The following is a 26219-nucleotide window of genomic DNA, read 5'->3' on the forward strand; positions in this document are numbered from 1 at the left end:
TCCCCATGCCCACCCACCCCACGCTGCAATTACATAAAAAAGCCGCCCATGTGCATACAAAAAGGGCGGGCTGTATAAGTGTCAAAAAGCCCTGAACACTTCATCTGCCAGGCACTTGGGATGAGGAAAGGATTTGGGGGACGGGTCTGGGTTAGTGTGCTCAAACCTGCAGCGGGGAGGACTTAACGGCTATGTCCTCCACAACCTGCTAGACCCACCCCAGGTGGGACCCATGGGCCAAGAGGACTGTTGGTCCTGAGTGCCCAGAGCTATCCTGGAACTTGCGTACTTTAGTAAATTAGTTCCCCAAACCTAGCTCGGCCCAAGCCCAGCCCTCCCTAGGCAACATTGGCAGATGAGTGGCAGAGCTGGACCTGGCCAAAAGAGGTCTCAGACCAGAAATTGGGGTTACCTGAGGCACCCATACTGTCCCTGATGAGGAAAGGGGGCAAAGAAAGGTGCCCAGCCCAACGCCTTAGTCACCCAGCCTGGGTTCGAGTCAGCCTCCCCAATGGCTGAGGCGAGGAGAAATGCCTAGGTACTGCCTGCCCTCAACAATGCCCGCTGTGCTTGGGCAGGGACCCCAGGCCAAGAAGGACAGGATAATCTTGCCCATCATGCTTCAGGCTCCCCTCAGGAGGTGTTCTCCCCTGAAGCACAGCCTGCAAGGCTCCCTCACTGCTTGCTCTCTGCAGGGCTGTTTCCCAGGGTGCTGGCGATCTCACTGAAGGAGGGCCGGTCCTTGGGGTTCAGGGCCCAGCAGCGCTGCATCAGCCGGTAGAGCTTGGAGGGGCAGCCTTCGGGCTGTGGGAGTCGGGCCTTCCCAGCCTGCAAGTCTGCAGGGCAGACGGGGCAGAGTGTTAGCCTGGATGTTTAATACCTGCCGGGGTGTGCAGTTCCCACAGCAGTCCCCCAAGGGCCGCTCTGCTCTGGGGAGTACTGGTCAGTGATGGGTGGGTACCATATTTTAAGACTATGGCAAAGACCTTGTAAGACAAAGAGATAACTCTGCTCCCCAAGTTCACTCTGGTTGGTAGGCAGGGTCCCTTGTGGGAGCTGAAGCGACTGAGTGACAGCTGGAGGAGACATTGGGGTAAGTGCTGTTTATTACCCAGTATAAAGTGCTCCATAAGTTAGTTTTGTGTTTTGCAATACTGAGGATGAACCTGGGACTTTGCATATGGTAGTCAAGGGTCTATCACCTCCCACACAACCTGAGCCTGCTTCTCAGTATTTTTAAAACTTCTTTTTTTTTTCTTTTTTTGGTGTTTTGAGACAGCGTTTCTCTGTGTAACCCTGTCTGTCCTGAGCTCAGCTTTGTAGACCAGGCTGACCTCAAACTCGCAGAGATCCACCTGCCTCTGCCTCCCAAGTGCTGGGATTAAAGGCGTGTGCCACTACACCTAGCTGAAATCATTTATTGGTGAGCCATCTTGCTAGCCCATATTTACATGTTTTTAACAACTGGAGAGGTCATATCTTCATAACTGCTAAGTACCAGCCCCAAGGGAGGAAGAGGTAGGCTCAATAACCCTGGGGCCTGAGCAAGCAGAGGTGGGATGGAGAGGGTGGGGTTATATCCAGAATCCTCTCTCAGGAACACGGCTCCTTACCTGCCAGCACTTCATCATCTGCCTGTCCACCATGGGGCATCTCTCCATGCGTGAACACTTCCCACATCAGCACACCAAAGGCCCAGACGTCAGACTTGGTGGAGAAATCCCCCTCCAGGACGGCCTCTGGGGACATCCAACGCAGCGGTACCCAGGCCTGCCGGAAGTGGTAGTACTCACTGCACAGAGAAGCAACACAGGGATGGAAGTCAGAGGCCACGGCCTGGGAGCCCAGCCTCACCTCAAACTAGGACTCCCCCTGGCTGGGCCCAGCCTTTCCCACAGTAGACCTCAAAGGAATCGGTAACGTGGATGCTGAGCACAGGGGTATGCTGGATCAACTCTGGACGTGGATGCTGAGCACAGGGGTATGCTGGATCAACTCTGGACGTGGATCCATTTGAGTGAGGTTTGTTGGTTTTAAAATTCCATTAAGAGGGGTTGGAGAGATGGCTCAGAGGTTAAGAGCACTAGCTACTCTTCCAGAGGACCTGGATTCAGTTCCCAGGACCCAGATGGCAGCTCACAGCCACCTTTACCTCCAGTCCCAGGGGATCTGATGACCTCTTCTGACCTCAGGAACTAGGCATGCACAGGATGCATATACATGCATGCCAGCAAAGACTCATATAAAAACAAACAAAAAAAATGAAACCCAGACTTGGTGATACAAGCTTGTAATCCCAGCTACTTAGAAGGCTGAGGCAGGGGGATCCTGAGTTCAAAGCTTACTTAGGTTACTGAGTAAGTTCAATGCAAGTCTGAGAAACTTAGCAAGATCCTGTTTCAAATTTTTAAAAATTGATGGAGCTATATGTGAGACCTTGGGTTTGATCCCCAACCCTGCAAACAATAAATAATAATACAAAATTAAAGAGTAGGAAAGGTTTAATTAGTAATAAAGTAAGACCAAAGCAGTAGTCAGGCACACTGGGGTGGGCTGCACCTGAGGTGACTGGGGGTCCCCCAACAAGGTGGCATATGTAGATAATCTAGAACATTCTCTGACCATGGTGTCTAAACTTTCAGGCTCAGGCTTTAAGATAATAGTCCTGAATTCAAGAACTTACAGAGGGAGCCATATGCCACTTGCAGTTAATGACATATGAAGTAGCTATAAAAAATTCTCTCTCACTGACCCCTAAAACCAAACCGGTTCTAGGTGTATAATACTGGGGTTTGGTTTTGTTTTGAGGTGTGTGTGTGTGTTGGATTTTTTAGTTTAGTTTTGTTTTGTTTTTGTAAGAGGGTCTCACTGTGTAACCCTGGCTATCCTAGAATTTGTTCTGTAGACCAGGCTGGCCTCCGCTTCCCGAGTGTTGGGATTAAAGGTGTGCACCACCACCACCACCTCCACCACCTCCACCACCACCACCACCACCTCCACCTCCACCACCTCCACCACCACCACCACCACCACCACCTCCACCACCACCACCACCACCTCCACCACCACCACCACCACCACCACCACCTCCACCACCACCACCACCACCACCACCACCACCACCACCTCCACCACCACCACCACCACCACCACCACCACCACCTCCACCACCACCACCACCACCACCACCACCTCCACCACCACCACCACCACCACCACCACCCGGCTTATAACATTGTTTTTGTTTTGTTTGTTTTTTAATCACTGCAGAAAAGTCATGGGCTGGAGAGATAGCTCAGCGGATAAGAGCACTGGTTGCAGGGGCTGGAGAGATGGCTCAGAGGTTAAGAACACCGACTGTTCTTCCAGAGGTCCTGAGTTCAATTGCACCCACATGGCAGCTCACAACTGTCTGTAACTCCTGTTCCAGGGAATCCAACACCCTCACACAGACATACATGCAGGCAAAACACCAATGTACATAAAATACAAAAAAAAAGGCATAGCCAGCAGCATCTTGAGCCACTTCTGGGACCCTATTGTACCTCTAGAGGGGGACGGTCAGGCTCTGCCCACCCCCTCGACCTCCGCTCCACCTTTCAGCCAAGCAGTCATGGAGCCCTTTGCTACCCTTCACAAACTGTACCTATCCTCTGTCCCTAGCTCCAGGAAGGAAGGGGAGCCCCCCTCACCCCCAAGTCCTTCTACCTGTTGTACACATCCTTGCTGAGGCCCAGTGCTGACACCTTCACCTGCCTCTGGGCACTGACCAGGCAGTTGCGAGCAGCTAAGTCCTTGTGCACAAAACGGTTGTTGGACAAGTGCTCCATGCCCAGGGCCACCTGGGTACACAGGGCCACCTGGTGAGAGAGAGCAGCCTGTCAGAACAGCTCAGGCCTGGCGATTAAGGGAACCACCACGACACACCCCTTGTCTATTACTCCAGGCACCCCTGGAGTGCTGCGTAGAAAACCCCAAACACAATGGCCTCGGCTGCCTTCTCCAGAAAGCGGGACACATTATCTGTTTCACTGGGTTGTCTGAAGAGTTAATTAAGTGAAATTAAGGGGCTGAGGAGATGGCTTGGTAGGTAGAGCGTTTGCTTGTGCAAGCCTGAGGACCTGAGTTGGGATCTCCAGAGCCCATGTAAAGGGCTCACTGGCCAGCTGGGCTGGCCAATCAGTGAATTCCAGGTTCAGAGAGAGATCCTGCCTCAAAACACAAGGCTTGATGGATCAGGCCTTTAATCCCAGGACTCAGGAGACAGAAGCAGAGCAGTGTATCAGCTCTCCTGGGAACTGGAGTTACAGGCAGTTAACTGTGACCCACTCAATGTCATCAGTGCTGAGAGCCAAGCTCAAGTCCTCTAGAAGAGCAGCAAGCGCTGCTGAGCCATCTCGTCAGCTCTACACAAACACTTCAGAAGAACACGTTTAATGGACTGCACAGATAGTAGACAGGCACTAACTGTTATGTTATACACAACAGGTATATATTCCTGGCAAGAAGGCAGACTCCAAGAGAGCTAAAAACTGTTCCTGGAGAAGGGGGTCACCACTGCAGAAGTGGTCCATGCTAGGGAATAAAGTCAGAGCACAATGAGAGTGCTTGTAAAGATTCATGATTCTGGGCTGGTGAGATGCTCAGCAGGTAAAGGCATTTGCTACCAAGCCTGACGACCTGAGTTTGGTATCTGGAACCCACGTGGTAGGAGGAAAGAAGCAACTTTTTCAAGCTGTCCTCTGACCTCTGCGTGAGCGCGCACATACGTGCGTGCGTGCGTGCGTGCGTGCGTGCGTGCGTGTGTGTGTGTGTGTGTGTGTGTGTGTATGTGTGTGTGTGTGCGTGTGCAGATGCAGACACATGCTGAAACACCAATAATACATGTTTTTCCAAAGAAGACTCAGGGCTAGAGAAACGGCCCAGTGGTTAAGAGCACTGGCTGCTCTTGCAGAGGATCTGGGTTCAGTTCCCAATACCCACTTGGTAGCTCACAACTGTCTGTACCTCCAGTTCCATGGGACCCAACACCCTCTTCTGGCCTCCACAGGCACCAGGCATGTATGTGCTACAGATAAATACACGCAGACAAAACACCCATACACATAAACATAAATGAAACTTAAAAGACGTATGCTCCTATTATCTCGCTGCCTCATCTAAATAGTGGAAGCAGAGGCTAAAAGATACAGGGGCCCTGTATCACTGCATCATTCGTGTTACAAAGACATGACGAGGCTGTGGAGCTCAGCAGTAGAGTGCCTGCCAAGTGCCCAGGAGGTTCAATCTTGAGCACTGCAAAGAAAGACATTTCCTTCGGCCATCAAGGTGCTTCGGACCGTCGTACAAGCCTGCAGACCTGAATGAGATCCCCAGAGCCTATGGTGGAGGGGAGCCATGGCATATGTGCGCCTCCAGCCATACATACAGTAATTAATAATAGCCAACCTTTAAAAAATGGCAATTAAATCCACACAAGTAACAGAAACTGAAGAGGTCCCTTTGACCCGTGGCAATGACAGAACAAGTGACTGGCTGGCTGTGTGCTTCCGGGGGCATAGAGATTCCCAAGTCATCAACCACAGGACACAATCACGGAGGAGTGAAAATCAGATGGTGGACTAGGGAGACGGCTCATTGGTTAAAGGCAAACCCAAGGACCTGGAACCCCCAGAAAGGTGGAAGGAGAGAACTGACTCCACAAAGTTGTCCTCTGACCTCCACACACCAAATAATAGTAAATAATTCATTTGTTTTTTCTCAGACTGTAGCTCAGACGGGCCTGAGACTCACAATGCAGTCTGTATTATCTTCAAAGTCTCGCGATGTCTATGCCATAGTCTCCAGGGTGTTCCGATTACAGAGAGGAGCCACCACGCCTGGCTACACCTGCAGTTTCTCATTTTTAAGATTTATTTCCTTTTTGAAGATCTGTGTGTCTGTCTGCCTGCGTGTGGGTCTCTTTGTCTGTGTATGGGTCTGTGCATTTGAGTGCTGGGGCCTCTGGAGATCGGAGGAGTTCCTGGAGGTTGTGAGTCACCTGACGCTGGGAACTGAACCTGGGTCCTTGGGAAGCTCTCTTACCCGCTAAGTCTGGATCTGGGAAGCAGTTCTCCTGTCTGATCTGAGTAGGTTCCACATCCCAGGAGGGCGTGGAACCCAGTTTCTGAAAACTTGCTCATCAATCTAAAGATGAGATTCGAGAACATGCAGGACGGTGTTTGGTGAAGGGGCCGGCTTCCTTTCAGTCTGTCTTGTTTCCTCATTTGCTTTTTAAAGTCAGGGTCTCACTATATAGCACAGGTTGGCCTCAAACTCACCACAGACCCCAGACTAAATCTGGCCTCAAGGTCTTCCTTTGCCCCAACTTCTCAAGTACTGGATTACAGACGTGAAACACCACACTCAGCTGTCAGCCTGTCTCCACCCCTGTCCCAGCCACTTACCTTGGTCCTCTCCTGAAGCCATCATCCCCTTCCTGCCATTCAGCCACTTCCTGTCCTTGAGGACTGAACTCAAATGGCTTTCTCCATCAGGAAACTGTCTTTGTTACCACAGCTGTCTGTCTACCTAAGGACCTGGATGTCTTCCACATCCCTGACTGAGGCCTCCCACTCACTTCCGTGTGTCACGCCTCGAGTCCTTCAGCTGTAATGTCACAGTCTCCACACACAAGTTGAAGAAACCCCGCTCAAGGCCACACCCACCCAACAGCCTCTGGACTTGGCTGCTAGCTGGTGCTTTTGCTCAGAGCTGCAGGCGTGTGGGGGTTTGCTTTACCGGAAGCTCCTACAGAAAAGGCAAGGGCCGGAGCGGCTGCCTCTGTGAGGCCAACAGGATGATACCAAGCTACCTGCAGGCTACAGAGCTGGGACCAGCACTTCATATCTCTCTGCCTCGGTTTCTTGGTCCATGAAATGGGGACAGGAACACATTTCAGGGACTGCTGTGCTAATACACACAGGTGCCATACTCGCATGAGGCCTGTCTCTAAAGAAGCACTGAGCACTGGAAGCTCAAGTCTGCCCTTGCTGCGGCCCACCCTGGGGATCCCCGACCTCCTTCTTACCTTCTGTTTGGTGCTGAGGGGCTGTGCCTTCAACTTTTCATCCTTACTCTTGGAAATCCTTAGGAACTGTTTGAGATCTCCCTGAAGGAAGGGCGAACACCTGTTAGGCACAGCCCAGCTGCGGGCTCTAAAGCATCAGACCAAGCCAGTGCTTGCAGAGGCCCTGCTGGAAGACAGTGACGAGCCCTGACCTGAATGCGCACCCGGTCCTCACCCTGGTGGGCACAGTTCACCGGGAGATGAGGATTAAAGACCATATGGAGGATGCCTCTGTCGTCCTTCCTACCTGACAACAGGCTCTGCCTCCTGGAGCCAGGAGCCAGACACAACCCCTTACCCTGTCCTCATAGACTACGGAAAGGGGTTACAGTATCACACACACACACACACACACACACACACACACAGAGACACACACACACACAGACACACACACACACACAGACATACACACAGACACAGACACACACAGACACACACGCACACACACAGACATACACACAGACACAGACACACAGACACAGACACACAGACACACACACACACAGACATACACACAGACACAGACACACACAGACACACACAAAACCCCTTACCCTGTCCTCATAGACTACGGAAAGGGGTTACAGTATCACACACACACACACAGACACACACACACAGAGACACACACACACACAGACACACACACACACAGACATACACAGACACAGACACACACAGACACACACGCACACACACAGACATACACACAGACACAGACACACAGACACAGACACACACACACACAGACACAGACACACACACAGACACACACACACAGACATACACACAGACACAGACACACACACAGACACACACACACACACACACAAAACCCCTTACCCTGTCCTCATAGACTACGGAAAGGGGTTACAGTATCACACACACACACAGAGACACACACAGACACACACACACACAGACACACACACACAGACACAGACACACACACACACAGACACACACACACAGACACACACACAGACACACACACACAGACACAGACATACACACACACACAGACACACACACACACACAGACACACACACACACACACACAACCCCTTACCCTGTCCTCATAGACTATGGAAAGGGGTTACAGTATCACACACACACACACACACACACACACACACACACACAGACGCGCGCGCACGCACGCACGCACGCACACTCACACACCAGCAGCAGCAGAAAAACACACAAGGCACAGAAGGAGACTGAGAATATCCACCCCTGATGTTCCACAGCAGCAGCGTAAGCGCCAAGAAGGCCAGGACCCGGCAAAGGTGGGGAAGAGAGAGGTAGGGTGAGTCTAGGGGTGACAACCTGGAGGGGGGAGGCTGGTGGTGGGGCTGGCACCTGAGCCAGGAGAGGAACCAGGTGAGGGGAGGAGAGGAGAAGCGAAAGGAGAGACAGGAAGGGGGAGAAGGAGAGAGGAAGGGAGGGAGAGAGACAGGAAGGGAGGAGAGAAGGCCCGCCAGGTTCTGACAAGCTTGTTCTCAAGTGGTGGCAAGCTCTGGGACGAAAGAAGTAGCAAAGCAAACTAGTTGGCAGAAGTACCTGAAGGGCATCAGGCAGGGCACAGAGAAGCCCCAGAACTGTCCAGAAAGACAGGAGAAACTGAGCACAGGTAAAGGTAAGGTGGCTACCAGAGAGCAGGGAAGGCAGGTTGCTCAGGTAGCAGGAGGCAGGTCTGGTCTGAGATCACAAAAAGCCAAGACCCCTGTAACGTCCTAGCCCCCGAACCCCTCCTCCATCGGCACACTGCCCAATCAGTGTCCAAAACATACCAGGTCCACATATTCCAGCACCATGTAGTGGGGCTCAGCCTCCCGGCACAGCCCCAAAAGCCGCACCACGTTGGCATGGTTCAGCTTCCCGAACATCTCGAGCTCCCTCCGGAAGTCCAGTTGCTGCTGTTCATCTTTGCTCTGCAGGCTCTTCACAAGCACCAGTGTCTCCGCCACACCCTCCTCTAAGCCCTGGGCCTTCGCGAGGAACACCTCCCCAAACTCGCTTTTCCCTGTGGGCAGAGGGCCAGGACAGTCAGCTGTCTTCACCCAGGCAGTGGAAGCCACGGCTGAGAAGACCACAATGACGGCCTCTCTTGCAGCACAGGAGCACTGGCTGGGAGACCACAATGACGGCCTCTCTTGCAGCACAGGAGCACTGGCTGGGAGACCACAATGACGGCCTCTCTTGCAGCACAGGAGCACTGGCTGGGAGACCACAATGATGGCCTCTCTTGCAGCATGGGAGCACTGGCTGGGAAGACCACAATCATGGCCTCTCTTGCAGCACGGGACTTTGCTCCACTCCACCTATTAGGCAAGTGAGCCATTTCTCCAGCCCCTTAAGTTCTGATGTACCTTAAGAAAAAAATCAGTACAAATCCACAATTTCTCTAACTTTAGTTCTTTTTTCAAAGGACCACTTTCATGAAGCATCAAGAAAATAAACACTATAGGTAGGATACAGGAATGGCACCATGTGCGTGGGGGTGTGACTAATGCACAGGGGACAACCTGAACCCTAACATGCCATCTCTAACATGTTAGACTTTGAGGACATCAGAACCACCTCGGCCCATTACTCAGCCTCGAGACCAGTGTCCTGCACAAAGTTGGGGCAGCTGCAGCCAAGGCCACATACCCAGAGTGGTGATGGGCTGCAAGCTGGCCCGAGGGAAGTGCATCTTGTCACCCGTGCTGTGGCGCTTGTTGGTGGCTGTGGGGCCAGAGCCCAAGCTCGTCAAAGCCACTTCCTCCTGGACCTCTGCCGATGGCTGTCCGTTCTGCAAAGGCCCACCTGGGAACAGGGATCAGGACAACAGCCCAAGGTGAGACGCCCTGGTTACCACAGAGCTCAGTCCCCACGTCCTGTGGTGGGATGTGTTTCTCACTGTCGTCCACGACTCCCATTTGTTTCTTTCCACAAAAACTGGCTATTCCCAGGCAGGCCTTAGAGTGTGACCATCTATTGATGGAGGTGATTAGGAGCTATGACATGAGCTTGCCGTGGGAATCTAATCTCAGTCACTGGCCCTGAATGTCATACCCACACAAGCTGTTTGGTTTTCACTGGACCTTGTATGCAAGGGGAAATCACCGAGGAGAGCCAAGTGCTGTACCTGAATGTCTAACCTGAGTGGAGACCCAGCAATGCCCTCAGGGAGCTTCTAATGGTGGGAGGGGTTAGGAAAAAGATGGACAGATGGCCCCTGGGGGCTGACTACTGGAGGGAAGAAAGATGTGTAATAGAAGCAAGTATGTGCATACCAATTGTATCTGTGCTTTAGAGCTGGGAGAGAAGGCCGGCCAGGCTCCAGTGAGGGAGTCCTGAGCCGAGCGGTTCAGAAGCCAAGGCCCTGAGAAGGGGCTGACTCCAAGCTTGCAGCCAGGGGAGAGGCAGCCCCAGATCCAGCCCCCTGCCTCCAGTACTACTTGGCTCTCTTCCTCCACAACTGCCACAGGGGGGCGCTCTGCACCCATGCTGGCCCACCGCCCCCTAGAGGGGGGCCTCACCATTGAGACACTCCATCTCTGGCTCCTCGCCTTCCGGTTGTTTCTGCAACCTCTTGGCTTTACATCGCTTCTTGCAGTAGAACATGAGGCCCAGCACGGCGATGATGTAGGCTACGGCTGCACCCACTGACAGCCCTATGGTCTGGATCATCTTGTATGGGGGAGGGCTGCCGGGGCCCTCAGAGTCCTCCATCACAGGCTTGTCTGAGAGACACAGGGAGAGGTCAGGACGGCGGGTCCTCAAGCAAAGCAGACCCCGCGTCTTCACCAACCCCCCCACCCCCACCCCACATATGTGGCAACTCCTAGACACCTAAAGGCCTCCACGTGCCATGGGGATCCGAGGAGCATCCCTTCCTTCACTGGCTGACTCGATACTGTGAGTTAACCCTGGAGGGGGCCCTGGGAAGCTTCTAGCTCAGAATCCCAGTTATCACCCAGCTCCGAGTAGGTTCCTGTGTGGCCAGTCTACCGGCTTTCAGTGGCCCAGGGGACAGAAGTCCTCTGAGTCATCGGATGAACTTCGAGGGAGAGACTGAGGACACGCTTCAACCAAGGATCCCACACTCCATTTGCTACAAGACACGTCACTAGGAAGACAATTCTATTGAACGGGGAAGTTGGCGGAAAAGGTTGTGAACTTTCCTCCTCTTTAAATCCCCTCATCTGCAGCCACAGTGACAACTTCTCAAAGGGACAGAGATCACTAGGGCAGGTGTGGCCTGGGGCTGTTAACCTGTCACAACTCCTCTGGCCTTCTTGCTTCCTGACCCGATTTCCTCTCCACTTGAAATAGTCTGGAGTTTTTGTTTCTTTTCTTTGGTTTGAGACAATGTCTTACTCTGTAGCCCAGGATACTAGAGAATTCACTATGTAGCCCTGACTGGCCTTGAACTCATGACAATCCTCCTGTCTCAGCCTCTAAGATCTAGGATTACAGTAATGAACTGTCATGCCTGGTTTATACAGGTTTGGGCCTTTTTTTTTTAAATTACTTTTAATTATGTGTATGTGTGTGTCTACGTGCAGGTATGTGCCTGTGAGTGCAGGGGCCGTCAGAGGCCTTGGGTCATCTGGAGCTGGAGTTACAGGCAGTTGTGGGCCACCTGATGATGGATGCTAAGAACAGAGAGGGCTTGGGTCCTCCGACAGAACAGTAAGTGCTCCTAACCTCTAACCATCTCTCTAGCCCAAGCTTGGATCTTGAAGTGCTTCCCTCCCAAAGGACCACATCCCCAGCCTGGGATGCTCTTGGGAAGTGGTGGGATCTTCAGAAGGTGGGACCTAGTAGAAGTAAGCTAGGTCACTGGGGCAGAGGGGGCTGCCTTGAAGGGGAAACTGAGGCCCAGCCCACTCCTTTCTCTTTTGCCTCCCACTCAACATACAATAAACAAGATGTCCTCTGCCACAGGCTCAAAGTCACCGGGCTCCTGGCAGCACTAGGTTGGGGTCTGAGTGGGAGCCAAGCCAAGTCCTTTCTAAGTGTACAAGGCAAGGAGGCACTTAGGAAGAGAGTATCCTTCAGCAGACCCAAACACATCTCAACTGCGGAATGTCAAGTCAGTGACAGTCCAGCCAGGAATCTGGAGCTGTGATGGTATACTGGAAAGGACACCCCAAGCTCCCCAGTTTAAATGCCTTCTCTGGCTAGGCGGTGGTGGCACACGCCTTCAATCCCAGCACTCAGGAGGCAGAACCAGGCGGATCTCTGTGAGTTCGAGGCCAGCCTGGTCTACAGACTGAGTTCCAGGAAAGGCACAAAGCTACACAGAGAAACCCTGTCTCAGAAAACCAACACATCCATACATACATAAATAAATAAATGTCTTCTCTGTATAGGGTGACACTATATGGATGATGAGAAAGGATTCTACCACTTCCTGTGTAGGGTCCCCTCTCTTGACCCATACCCACGACAAAGAGAGGGGCCTCTGTATGCCTGATGTTACAGCTGTTGCCAGCGATGCAGGTGTAGGAGCCTGAGTCCTCAGGGGCCACATCATGGATCACCAGGGAGCCGTTCTGGAAGATGTGCATCCTGTGGTAAGAGAAGCCACAGCAGAGCTCACCTGGACAGCCCCCAGGGAGCAACCATCACAGGAAAGGTAAAGTCAGTGTGGAAGGGAGGCCACCTACCTGGGTCCCAGCTTGGTGGGGTCCAGGATTCGGTCTTTGCCTTTCCACTGAATAAGAGGCTTGGGGTCCCCCTGGGCCTCACACCGCAGCAACGCTGTGTGGCCCTGGTACACGGTTGTACGCTCTGGTTCCACCTTGAAGGTGATGAACACTGGATAGGAAGAGACCAGAGAGCATCACGGAGCTGTCCGAGCCCAAGCTGTTGCTCCCCGGGCCCCGCCCACTCTGGCTCCCTATCACAGTCGCACCTGCCACGGTCAGCTGGACATGGGCACGGATCTGGCCCTGGGGTTCGTTGGACGCAATGCAAGTGTAGTTACCAGCATCGTCTCGGGTCACTCGGGCAAAGTGCAGGGTCCCAGCATTGTCCGTCACCCATTCAGGGAGGCTGCTCCCATCTGCAAAGACAATCAGGAGAAATTATGGGATGGGATGGACTTCCACGGATGACTGACAAGGCCCTCGGTCTCTCATCTCTACCCCAAACAAACCATGGCTCCTTCCTACTCACAGGCAAAGTCCAAACTCAAAGTCCCCTATTATTTACTTTTTCCCCAATTTTCCAGTCTCACCTCGTGAACAACATTTCACTTGTGCCAAACTAGACCGAGGACAGGCCTTGTCCTCACCTCACTCCTGATGCCCCATCCCAGCTCCACCTGGACTCTCACTTCTTCCAGAAAGATCCCAGACCTGAACGAGGGAGTCCTCTGCCCCACAGCTGGTGCAAATGTGAACCTGGTCCAGCCTTGTAAGAAACAACTTGGCAAGTTGTACAGATGGTTATAAAAACGTTCATACCCTATGTATATAAAATTCCACTTCTGGGATTCTTTCCCAAAGGAAACAAACCTAAATCCAGAAAAATAAATCCCAATAACGTTGAGATTAGAGATTTATTAGAGCAATAAAAAGAGGGGTAACAATCCAAGTCTCTAATACGTAGAGAATATTCAAGAAAATGATAATAAATCCAATAATGAGATTATATATTATATTAAACAGTTGAGACTGACATTATGTACAATATAGAAAGACAAGGAGAAACGCTTAATAATGTTAAATTAAAAACCACATAAGTGCTGGGTATGGTACCACACTTTAATCCAAGAACTCAAGAGGCAGAGGCAGGAGGATCTATATTCAAGGACAGCCTGGTCTACAAGGACAGCAAGTCAGTCAGGGCTACACAGCGAGACCTTGCCTCAAAAAAAAGGAAGAAAGAAAAAGAAAAAAAAGTGTGTGTTGGGGGGAAGGGAGCTGGAGATACGGTGTATTCGTTAAGAGAATGGTCTGCTCTTCCAGGTCTCAGGTTTGAGTCTTAGCATCATATAGTGGCTCACAATTGTCTATAACTCGAATCCCAATGGATCTGATGCCCTCTTCTGGCCTCTGCAGGCAATGCATTCACATAGCATACAGACATACGTGCAGGCAAAACACCAATACACATAAATAAGTAAAAATAAAACAAAAGCCATATACGCTCCAGACATGGTAATACATGTCTTTAATCCTAACACTCAGGAAGCAGAGGCAGGTGGATCTTTGGGATTTTGAGGACAGCCTGGTCTACAGAGTGAGACTCTGTCTCAAGAAAACAAAAAACAAAACAAAAAAGGTCAGGCATATTGGTGCCTATAATTACAGAACTTGGGAAGCTGAGGCAGAATGATCGTAAGTTCAAGGTCAGCCTGGGTTGCACAGTGAGTTGCAAACCAGCTAAGACTATACAGCAAGACCGTATCTATAACAAACAAGCAAACTAAACTAATTAATTAAATAAGTAAAAACTTTAAAAAGTGGCCAGGGATATAGCTCAAATGGGGCAGATTGCCTAGCATACTTGAGATTGTAGGTTCAACCCCCACTACTCCATTACTTCAAACAAACAATAAACAAATAAAAACAGGCATGTCTTTGCTAGGAAGTGTAATACGTAAAAGCTGTATATGCATAAAATTATTATGCAAGAGTAAAAGAGTCATAGAAAAGAAGACAGACAGAGGATGGCAGACGGTGGAGTGATCCACGCCCCGCCCCACCCCACGTTTGCCAATGAGTCCAGGCTACTCTGATGCTGGCGCAGAGCAGGTCTTAGCAATGCTGCCTTGACAACCACCCACCTCTGCCTGGAGTCGCTGTCCAGTCGCTGTCCAGCGCTGCACTCTTGACCCCTTAGGGGTCACAGCTTTCCCCCGCTCTACTGGACTATCACTCAGTCCTACATTTCTGGTTTCCCCCCACAATTCCGGGAGCAGACTGGGCAATCCCCTGTCCCTCAGACATACACATAGGACAAGTTGCCTGCCCTAGTCTATGTCACATGGTACCCACCTGCCCGTACCCACTTAACCGTGGGCTTCTCTCGGCCAGTGGCTGAGCAGGGTACTGTGGCCTCCTTATCCAACTCCATGCACTGCTGTGGCTGAGGCGGGGGCGTGAACTTGAGTTTTTCTGGTTGAGTGAGGAAGGAGAGGAGGAGGAACTGAGACAGGGAGAGAGGCCAGGGCCGTCCCTGCTGCCCCTTCCCCATCCCTCCTCTGCCCAGACAGACCAGGTATCCTCCCGACACGTCACATATGCTGACTCACCCAGCACCTGGACACGGGCCTGGGCCTCGATGCTGCCGGCTGGGGTGCTACTCACACAGCGGTACAATGTCCCATCGTACACCTCCACACTATTGATGCGTAAGGTCCCATTCTTAGAAACTTCGAACCGTGAGTCCTGCAGGACAGACTTGAGTAGAAACGGGCTAATACCAAAGGCTACATGCACATCTCCCGGAGGGCAGCCTCTGGGTACGAAAGCTCTGGGGTATGCACAGAGAGACTGTAGGGGGAAACTCTCCCATTCACCAAAAGCCACGTTCCTCACCTCCGAGATAAGCATTTGGTTCCTATACCAGATGATGGTGGGCTTGGGTGTGGCCTGTGTCAGACAGTGCAAATAGCCAGGTTTGCCCTCCTCCAGCTGGCTGTCTTGGGGCTTCTGTAGCCATGTCGGTACAGCTGGAGTGACAACGAGAAACCGCTGAGCTAAATAACAGGTTTCTGAACCCAAAGGTCCCAATCACAGAAGACACAAAGACACCAGCGGTCCTGGGCTCAGAACCCCCAGGCTGCCCAGGGGACACCCAAAGGCCTGGATGCCAACATTTTCCAACATCTCCATTTCATCCCTAACAAACACCCGAGGTGTATTCCTCCGTCCACAGTCCAGCTAGGAAAACAGAAGTTCCCAGAAGTAACGTCAACGGCTCCCACAAGGCACAGAGGATCGATCTATCTGCAGCTGTGGCATGTACGACTCCACCAGAGCACTGGCTGCTCTTCCAAAGGACCTAGATCCCATTCCCAGCACCTTTGTGGTGGCTCACAACCAGCTGTAACTCCAGTTCCAGGGAGTACAACACCCTCTTCTGGCCTTCCCAGATCCCATGCATGCATATGGTGCACAGACATACAGACAGGAAAACCACGTTTACACATAAAATAAAAATAATTTAAAAAGAAAAGAAGAGGACCCCAGCACCCTGGTTCTGTTTGGCATTATATCACGCTGGGCCACAGTTAGTGTTGTAGTTTGAATATGACCCCACAGGTGTATGTGCTGAAAGCCTGATCACCAGCTGGTGGCGCCATTCTGGAAGAAGGCACAAACTGTAGCAGAAGCTGGGGCCTGGTAGGGGAGTCCCTAAGGGTCCACTTCAAGTCACATGCATCTCTGAAGGACGTGTCTTGTTCCCAAACTCCTCCTCCTTGAACCCCCCTTGCTTTCTGGCTACCATGAGATGAGCGACCTCTGACTCAAGCCACTGCCGCCCTAATATTCTGCCGCCCCTTAGGCCCAAAGCCATGGATCCAACAGACCACGGAGCAAAAGCTCTGGAATGATGACTCAAATGTAAATCCTTCCTCTTTACTCCTAACTCCTCAGACATTGTCACAGCACGACTGATGCACTGGTCCTCAAAACAGCTGCATTTGAGCTGCATTAGCTCCCTGCCTAATCTCCTCTACCTTATGAATAGACGACCCCAACCCTATATCCTGATTCATAGCCTCGGCCCACGGCAAGCCAACTGTCTACTGGTGTTTCCAAACAGATAGCTGGAGGCATTCGTACGTCACATACATAGGAAACTATGCTTGCCGGGCAGTGGTGGCACACACCTTTAATTCCAGCACTCCTGGGGAGACAGAAAGAGGCAGGCAGATCTCTGTGAGTTTGAGGCCAGCCTGGGCTACAGAGTGGATCCTAGGACAGCAGGGTCTACACAGAGAAACTCTGTCTCCCCCCACCCCACCCCCTCCAAAAAAAAGAAAGAAAAAAAGAAAACTGTACTCATTTCCCTCCCAAACCTGCTTGTTCTAGCCTCTCTATCTCAATAAGGAACATTGTTCATTTCCAGCCAAATGCAGAAGCCACAGGTCTAGTCTTGACTTATGGGCCCAAGGCCCTCACTTTATTCTCTACCAACCCTACCTGCTGAAGCTCTGAAACTGGACCTGACTTTGACCAATTCTCATCTCCACCCAGTACTGCCACCTCTTGTTCGGGCTCATTCAATAGCTCCCTGGGCATCTATGAGTAGGTACCTACTAACTGATCTCCCTACTTACTCTCTTGTTTGTTTTGAGACAGAGTCTCACTATGTAGCTCTGGCTATCCTGGAACTCTCTGTATAGACTAGGTGGACCTTGAACTCCCACGGGCTAGAAGCAGTCAGCTCTCTGCATGCAAGGCCAGTCTGGTCTACATCATGAGTTCCAGGCTAGCCAGGGCTACACAGTGCATGTGTGTCGGTCAAAGACAACTTGCCGGGGCCCATCTCTTTTCACACTGTGGGTCCCGGGGACTGAACTCAGGTTGTCAGACTGGGCGGCAAGCATCCACCCCAACATCTGAGCAGCCCCGAACATTCCAGTCTTCTCAGAACAGTCTTCCACATGGAAGCCTGCAAGGACTTCCTGTCTGCCCTGGGGAGGCAGAACGCTTACAACAGCAGCAGCAGACAGCCCTCCTGGGCCCTTTCATCTCTTCTTAATGTGACAGCCACACATTCTCCATCAAGAGGCAGTCCATCTCTGCTTCCTGGAAACCGGGTGGCCTGGGACTGGCCTTGCCTTCCTGAATACACTTTTGCCCTCTTGGAATCCAGTTTCTGTGTGAGGAAACTTGGCCTAGCAAGACCCGTGACTGACTGCCCCTCCAACAGCCCTGTGGAGCTCATGAGCCCTCGAAGGTGAATCCCACCCACAAAATGTAAGCACATCAGTGGCTGTTCCGAGCCACCAGGGTTAGGAACCGTTGTTATGAGCTGAGGTCTTCACTGTGTCCTTACAGGTCACATCTCAGACAACCTTAGCCACTATCATTAGCGTTTATTCCACTGAAGCCCCACGCACACACACACACCCCTCCTATCTCATCATTTACCCTGTGATTTCTCTATGTTGTCCTGCATCCTAAAAACCATATATTTAGAGGTCTGGAGTAGACGGCTCAGCAATTCAGAGCACTTACTGCTCTTGCAGAGGATCTAGGTTCAGTTCCCAGCAGCCACAGGGCAGCTCACAACCAGCAGTAACACTGGTCCCTTCTGGCCTCTGTGGACACCAGGCATGCACATGGCACAAAGACCCACACACATAAAAGAAAATCAAGTTATTAAAATGATCCCTAAGTCGTTCCTCACACTTGCTTTGTCTCTCTCGTAAGAATAAGCCGCATGGCATGTTACATGTGTGCTTTGCTTATCACCATGCTCCCAGAACTTGGAACTGTGCCCTGGCATAAAGGGGCCGCTCGACAAGTCTCTGCGGACTGAACGAGATCCCTGAACTCAGCCTCCTCTGACTCGACCCCCTACATCGCCACGCCTGACCAGCACTGCCTGCCTGGTGTTCAACCCTCAGATTCCACGGGTCTCTTCAGAGCGCGCTCAGCACAGCTTCACCTCTGTCAAGAGACCAACCAAACTGAACAGGCACAAGCGTGTGGTCCTGAGTCTGAGGATCCCAAAGTACCCTTAACAAAGCGGCTGGCCCGCACATCCCGATGAGGGCTAGTGGGACAGCTCGTGTTGGTCCGTATGTTGATACGTGGGCATCCTCTGCACCAGCCATCTGTAAGCCAAGGCTTCCCACCCGAGCCAGGTGTCCAAGTGCAAAACTACGTCCTCTGAGATGTCAGCATTTGTCATTCTGAAGCAGGGAGGGTTTCCTGTAGCTGAGGATGTTCTCGAACACTGGTCCTTCTGCCTCCCGAGGCTGGGACTATACTCGTGTGCCACCATTCCCAGCTTACGTGGCCCCAGGGAGTAAACTCAGGGCTTTGTGCATGGCAGATGAGTACTCTACATCCCTAGTCCAACTTCATTATCTTTATGGGAAGAATCACCAAAATGTCTTATTTTTAAAAAATGTTAAGATGTATTTATTGGGCTGGAGAGATGGCTCAGAGGTTAAGAGCACTGCTTGCTCTTCCAAAGGTCCTGAGTTCAATTCCCAGCAACCACATGGTGGCTCACAACCATCTGTAATGAGATCTGGCACCCTCTTCTGGCCTGCAGAGATACGTGCAGACAGAACACTGTATACATAATAAATAAATCTTTTAAAAAAAATTATAAAAAAAAAAAGATGTATTTATTTTTATATTACATACAACAGTGTTTTGCCTGCAAGTCTGTCTGTGGACCTCATGCCTGGTGCCTGCGGAGGTCGAGGGAGGTTCAGATCCCTGGAACTAGAGTTACAGATAGTTACCAGCCACAACAGTACTGGGAACTGAAGCTAGTCCTCTGTGACAAGTGCTCTTAACCACTGAGCCAGCCACAGTAACATTTCTTTAAAAAGCTTGCAAAGAACGATGAACTAAACAAAACTACCATTTGACCTCTGTTACTTCTCAAAGAGAGGAAGAGACAGGCTGGAGACAGCTCAGGGGGTAAGTGTGTGCCACAGGAGCACGACGGGCTAGTTTGGAGTTCCAGGACTCATGGGACCCAGGGGCAGCGGCACACATCTGCCACCCCAGAACTGAGCAGCAAAGACAGAAGGATCCCCGGAACCTGACGGGCAAGCGGGTTAGCGCAAACAGCCAGCTCTGGGCTCAGCGAGAGGCCATGCTAACGGTGGACAGCGAGAGGCCACGGCTAACGGTGGACAGCGAGAGGCCACGGCTAACGGTGGACAGCGAGAGGCCACGGCTAACGGTGGACAGCGAGAGGCCACGGCTAACGGTGGACAGCGAGAGGCCACGGCTAACGGTGGACAGCGAGAGGCCACGGCTAACGGTGGACAGCGAGAGGCCACGGCTAACGGTGGACAGCGAGAGGCCACGGCTAACGGTGGACAGCGAGAGGCCACGGCTAACGGTGGACAGCGAGAGGCCACGGCTAACGGTGGACAGCGAGAGGCCACGGCTAACGGTGGACAGCGAGAGGCCACGGCTAACGGTGGACAGCGAGAGGCCACGGCTAACGGTGGACAGCGAGAGGCCACGGCTAACGGTGGACAGCGAGAGGCCACGGCTAACGGTGGACAGCGAGAGGCCACGGCTAACGGTGGACAGCGAGAGGCCACGGCTAACGGTGGACAGCGAGAGGCCACGGCTAACGGTGGACAGCGAGAGGCCACGGCTAACGGTGGACAGCGAGAGGCCACGGCTAACGGTGGACAGCGAGAGGCCACGGCTAACGGTGGACAGCGAGAGGCCACGGCTAACGGTGGACAGCGAGAGGCCACGGCTAACGGTGGACAGCGAGAGGCCACGGCTAACGGTGGACAGCGAGAGGCCACGGCTAACGGTGGACAGCGAGAGGCCACGGCTAACGGTGGACAGCGAGAGGCCACGGCTAACGGTGGACAGCGAGAGAAAGGCACCTAACATTGACTTCTGGCTTCCACAGACATAGGTGAACACATCTTCCATGCCACCACCCACAAAGAGACAGACAGACAGACAGACAGAGACAGACAGATATTTTTTTCATCTGTAACATTTGATCTTTCCAACTATCTTGCTTTAATGCCTTGTTACTGGTGAGGAGACAGACCTCTGCAGCTCAAGGAACGTGATCCCAGGGGTTACACTGTGCACTGTGTGCAGAATGGGACAGTGTTCTTCCTCTGTGGTCAGGGACTGCTTTCCTGGGAGGGCTGTCTTTACTTCTGTGGTGTACCACCTCCACCTCTGTGTCTGGCTCACTACCGCCAGATGACCAATATTCCCAAGAGCCCAGAACCTGGAGAGAGCCTCGGGTGTACATCAAGGAAACCTCTGTCCATTACACCCGCATCCCCAAACCTCCTAGGCTACCACACAGACCTCCTCGCCCTCCAGGAGAAGAGTACTCACTGGCCACGGTGATGTTGACATCCTGTCGCCGCTGGCCAGCCAGGCTGGCTGCATGGCAGGTGTAAACACCGGCATCTCTCTCAGCGACAGCAGCAAACACGAGCTCATGACCCTTCTGGTAGACCCTGCCGTGGGCAGGAAGCCGCACACCGGCATGTTCCCACCATACACTGGGTGTAGGTAGACCCTCGGGGGCTGGGCAGGCAACACGCTCCTCACCACCAGCTGTGAACACCCGTGGTTCAAATGGCAACATGTCTTCAATCTCTGCAAGGACACGAGGAGAAGGTAAACTGCTTGACTGCCTTGGGCATCTAGGCATGTGGTACCTTACAGGAAGCCTAGGCTCCCTCCAGCCACAATTCCTCCTCTCTGCCTCTCCTCTTTTAGCCCAGCATCTTCTTCCTCTCTCTGCCCTACAAGCTGCTAGCTAAGCCAGCAAGGGTCCTAACTCTCCAGGAGCCAGCAACACTGGATCCAGTGCCTTCCTCAACAGCAGAGACCCACCTGCCAGGCGCAGTGTGGCTTCCAGGACGATGGGTGGGCCCCTCTGGCCCTGGCCAATGCAACGGTAGACTCCTGCGTTTCGTGTCCGGACCTGGGTCAGCAGCAGGGAGCCATTGGCAAACACCACGGCTCTGCGGAGGTGAGGGGGACTGTGGAGGGAAGAGAGGACTGTCGGGAAGAGGTGGCTCTAGGTCTCCTTGTGAAACAGGATGCACTGAGATTTCACGTTGCAAGGGTCTGGGTTGTGGGAAGGGTGCATGTGTGTGTGCACTTGTTCGTGTCTGTGTGCAGGTGAGTGGCTTTCTTGTTTTTAAATTCATTTTATTTTATGTGTGTATTTGCCTGTGTGTGTGTATTTGTACCGTGTGCACACTTAGTGTCAGCGGAGGCCAGGAGAGGGGTCAGACACCCTGGCACTGGCGTGACAGACAGTTGTGGGCTGCCATGTGGTTGCTCTGAGCCAAACCCAGACGCTCGGCAGAGCGGCCGGTGCTCTTAGAAACTGAGCCATCGCTCCAGCCCCTCTTTCCTCTTCTCCAGACAGGAGTGCGCGGTGTCCCCAGCTGGCCTGTAACTCTCTATGTAAATCAGGCTGGCCTAGAGCTCACAGAGATCCTCCTGCCTCTGCCTTCTGAATCCTGGATCAAAGGCGTGTGCTATTAAATTTGGCAACCTCTTTCCTTTCTTTTATCCCTTTTTTTTTAATTTGTTTGTTTTTGTCTTTCAAGACAGGGTTTCTCTGTGTAGCTCTGGCTGTCCTAGAACTCGCTCTGTAGACCAGGCTGGCCTTGAACTCACAGAGATCCGCCTGTCTCTGCCTCCTGAGTGCTGAGATTAAAGGTGTGCACCACCACAACCCAGCTCTTTTTTTTTTTTTTTTAAATCCTTTTTATGTGTACCGGTGTTTTGTCTACATGTATGTCTGTGTACCACATGCATGCCTGGTGCTTGCAGAATGCATCAGATCCCCTGGAACTGGAGTCACAGGTGGCCGTGAGCTGAGAATGAAACCTGGATCCTCTTAACCACTGGGCTATCTCTCCAGGCTAGCTTCAGACTTACTATATCACCCAGGCTGGCCTTGACCTTACCCAGAGTGGCCTCAAACACAGTGTGTGTGTGTGTGTGTGTGTGTGTGTGTGTGTGTGTGTGTATGTGTGTGTGTACGTATGTATGTACGTATGTATGTGTGTATGCAGGGGTGTGTGTGTGTGTGTGTGTGCAGGTGTGCTCACCTATGTGTGCACACGTGCAGACCAGAGGCTGACGTCTCGTGCTACCTGCTCTAGGGATAGGCTCTCTCACTCTGGAGCTTAGCATTTCAGCTGGACTCTGGCCAGCAAGCCCCAGGCCCACCTGTCTCCGCCCTCAGGGTCACACGCATGCTGCCACATCAAGCGTTCTACACAGGTGCTGGGGATCTGAACGCACGTCTTCACGCTTGCTCAGCATCACTTTATCCACTAAGCCACCTCCTCAGCCCCTGACCTCCAATTTTTCATCCTCCTGCCTCAGCCCCTTAAATATTGGGATGACTAGCACAAGTGTCACACCCAGTTTGCAGGTGTTTTCCAACTGCAAGGAACTTAATTTTAGGGAAGGAGGATAAGGCAAAGTATAACGTAAATGAGACAAGTCGGGGCACCCCAGCTTCAAGGACAAGAGCCTCCCAGAAAATGAGATGGCCTGATGATGTCCTCAGGGAGCTACGCCCCCAGTGACCACCGTTATGTCCAGTACCACGAAGGCATTCTTTCCTCTCCTACAGTCTGGACAAGCATCCCCATAGAGGGCAAACCCTCCCCGAAGCTTTCAGAGACATTTGCTTCCTCCTAAAATGTGTGTGTGGTGGTGTCAGTACCATCTTGGGTCTTTCTATGTGGACTGTGACCACAGTGCCACCTCCCCGTATTCTGAACTTTCATAACTGTTATTAACACTCTGGTTCTAACTTTATTTCCAATTCCTTCTAAAACAGCCTGCTGAAGCCGGGCGGTGGCGGCGGTGCACACCTTTAATCCCAGCACTCGGGAGGCAGAGGCAGGTGGATCTCTGCGAGTTCGAGGCCAGCCTGGGCTACAGAGTGAGTTCCAGGAAAGGCGCAAAGCTACACAGAGAAACCCTGTCTCGAAAAAACAAACAAACAAAACAAAACAAAAAACCAGCCTGCTGAATAATGACATGGCTCTCCAAGTCACTGAACGCCACAAGGTGCCAAGCAGCGTGGTAAGGGATGGGAAGCCACAGGCACAGGCTGCAGCAGGGTGGGGCAGCTCTGGCCTCTCTGGCAATACCTGTGTACTTCTTATCCCTGAGTCTCTACTCTCCATCACAGACGCCCACGTGGGCAGGAGCAGAAGGGGACTGAAGCACAGGGCTAGGTCATGACTGACTGTGGGAGGCGCACGAGGCAACACTAGGACCTTCTACTGCCATCTGCTGGAGGCCTGAAGAAATACAAGTTCACGATGGACAGGTCTAAGGTCGACTTGAACTGAGTCACACACACACATCTGTGGGTTTCTAAAGCACCCACAGATGTTGTCTTACCGGCTGCGGTTAGTGATGGGAGTCTCATCCTCAAAGACCCACTGTAGGCTCGGGGGTGGCTGGGCTGAGAACTGGCAGTGGAACATGGCCTCCTCATTCCTTGCTACGACAACATCCTGAGGCGCCAGCACCACCCTGGCAAAGCTTTCGTCTGTGGCAGGGGAAGTGTGAAGGGGGTGAGCAGGCAGGGCGGTGACCCCCTCCCTGCTCTGTCTCCCCCTCTTTTACCCCCATGACAGGCTCACCGGCAATGCTCAAGGAGAAGTTCTGGCTGCTACAGGCCTGGCCAAAGGCATTGTGGGCACAGCAGGAGTAGAGGCCATTGTGTTCAGGACTGGCCGGACGGAGCGTCAGGTTCCTCTCCTTGCTGCTGACTGTGTGGGTGCTCTGATCATCAGAGAGGGGGGTCCCATCTCGGAACCACTGGTAGGTGGGCCTGTGCATGGAAGTGGGGGTAATGAGCAGGGAAAAGAGGGCACAGAATCAGAAGGTCTAACTGGGCGGTTTACAAGTGGAGGAATGGGAGCCTGAGGAGGGAGTCGTTTGCGTGAACATTAGTTCAGGGACAGAAGCAGAGAGATTCCAGATCTGTCAGTTCCCAGAATCCGGGGTCATCCCATGCAGTGTCCACCCTCCTCCAGCCACTAGAGGCTGGGGGGAGCACTCGGGGAGGGGTAAGGAGCACTGCAGGCTAAACAAAGGACATATGCACAGGCTCTGGGACTTCCGTGACATGGCTACCGACTCCATCCCACCCTCCTCAGCTCCTTACCGAGGGTGCCCGTCAATGTGACAACGAAGCGTGACCTGGGTCTGCGGCTGGATCTCAGCTTCTGAGGCCGGATGCTTCAGGACCACGGGACCCGTCTCGATCCCTGGAGCAGAGGACACAGTTGTGGTGAGAGCAGAGCGGGGACAGGAGGGGAAGGAGGACATCATGGGGCCCGCAAGCTCTGGAGCCACATACAGGTCAGTACTGGGAAGCTGCAGCGGCTGAGACCATGGTCCAGACACAGAGCACAGGCCCGGTCCCGGCAGGTCAAATTTAATACATGCCAAGGACGTCCATGAAAGTCTCTGGCAAAGAAATGGGACAGAGACTTGAAGTGGTGGGGGAAGGCTGGGAAAAATGAGAGATTTCTGTCTGTGGTAATAGTGTGTGCTCAGCATGTATGGGATCCTGGGTCCAATACACAGCAAAGAAAGGGGAGGGGAGGAGTTGGAAGGATGGAGGGAGGGGAGGGGAGGGGAGGGGACAAGGTAGAGAAACAGAAGATGGAAAGATGGAAGAAAAGTGAGGGGGAGGGAAGAAGGGAGGGAGGGAAGAGACTACCAAGTCCCTCTTATCCACACAAGCAGTACACCTGAACTCTACCTGCCCCATTCAACTGGCAGTAGGAGAAATTGAGGCAGAAGGCTCCCAGGACTCAGTACCCTCCTCCCTCCAAACAGGCTCTCACATTTGATATTGAAGGAGGCATTGGTACTGCGGGCTTCTTCTCCTGTGACATTATCCCGAGCCACACACTGGAAGGCGCCAGAATCCTGCAGCCGGTCCACAGCTGCAAAGCTCAGGCTGCTGCCCTGGGCAAAGCGTCGCTCGGTGTCCCGGACAGGCACTCCATCGAGCAGCCAGGACACCTGCACTGGGCCCGGGGCTTCAACTTCACAACGGAGCAGAGCCCGGCGCCCTTGCAGTGCATCCTGGGAAGACGGCTCCTTGATGAAGACAATGGCGGCCTGGGTACCTGCAGATATAGATGTGGGAGAGGCAGGGTCAGGGGCTGACATCTCCATCCTGACACAGAGGGAAGGGGCCATGGGCACAGCTGGCCAGTAAACGCAGGGATGAAGGACAAGCTAGAGTTGCCGAAAATCCACGGAGGAGCACGAATTGTACTGGACGCTCTGCAGAACCCAAAGACAAGCCACGCTCTGCTCAAGGGGCCTTGGGTTCTGAGGATACACAGAACACACACACAGGATAGGACGATGGTCATATAAATGCCAAGCAGAT

General features: G+C 52.6%; 1 protein-coding gene across 1 annotated transcript; it reads right to left on the reverse strand.

Annotated features, from left to right (window-relative positions):
- On the reverse strand, positions 1 to 25999 carry Ptk7 (protein tyrosine kinase 7 (inactive)). The gene is made up of 19 exons (XM_059281437.1): positions 25663 to 25999; positions 24975 to 25077; positions 24448 to 24638; positions 24203 to 24353; positions 21653 to 21801; positions 21146 to 21412; positions 15656 to 15789; positions 15370 to 15505; positions 15113 to 15232; positions 13024 to 13173; positions 12776 to 12926; positions 12550 to 12677; positions 10640 to 10843; positions 9768 to 9923; positions 8906 to 9138; positions 7070 to 7150; positions 3709 to 3860; positions 1614 to 1792; positions 1 to 836 (listed from the first exon to the last, which is right to left on the reverse strand). The coding sequence occupies exons 1-19, from the start codon at positions 25997 to 25999 to the stop codon at positions 676 to 678; spliced, it is 3183 nt and encodes a 1060-aa protein (XP_059137420.1). The 3' UTR covers positions 1 to 675.
- Between the last annotated feature and the right edge of the window lie 220 nt (positions 26000 to 26219).

The sequence above is a fragment of the Peromyscus eremicus genome, chromosome 16_21 (assembly GCF_949786415.1).
Source record: "Peromyscus eremicus chromosome 16_21, PerEre_H2_v1, whole genome shotgun sequence".
In the NCBI taxonomy this organism is placed as follows: domain Eukaryota; kingdom Metazoa; phylum Chordata; class Mammalia; order Rodentia; family Cricetidae; genus Peromyscus; species Peromyscus eremicus.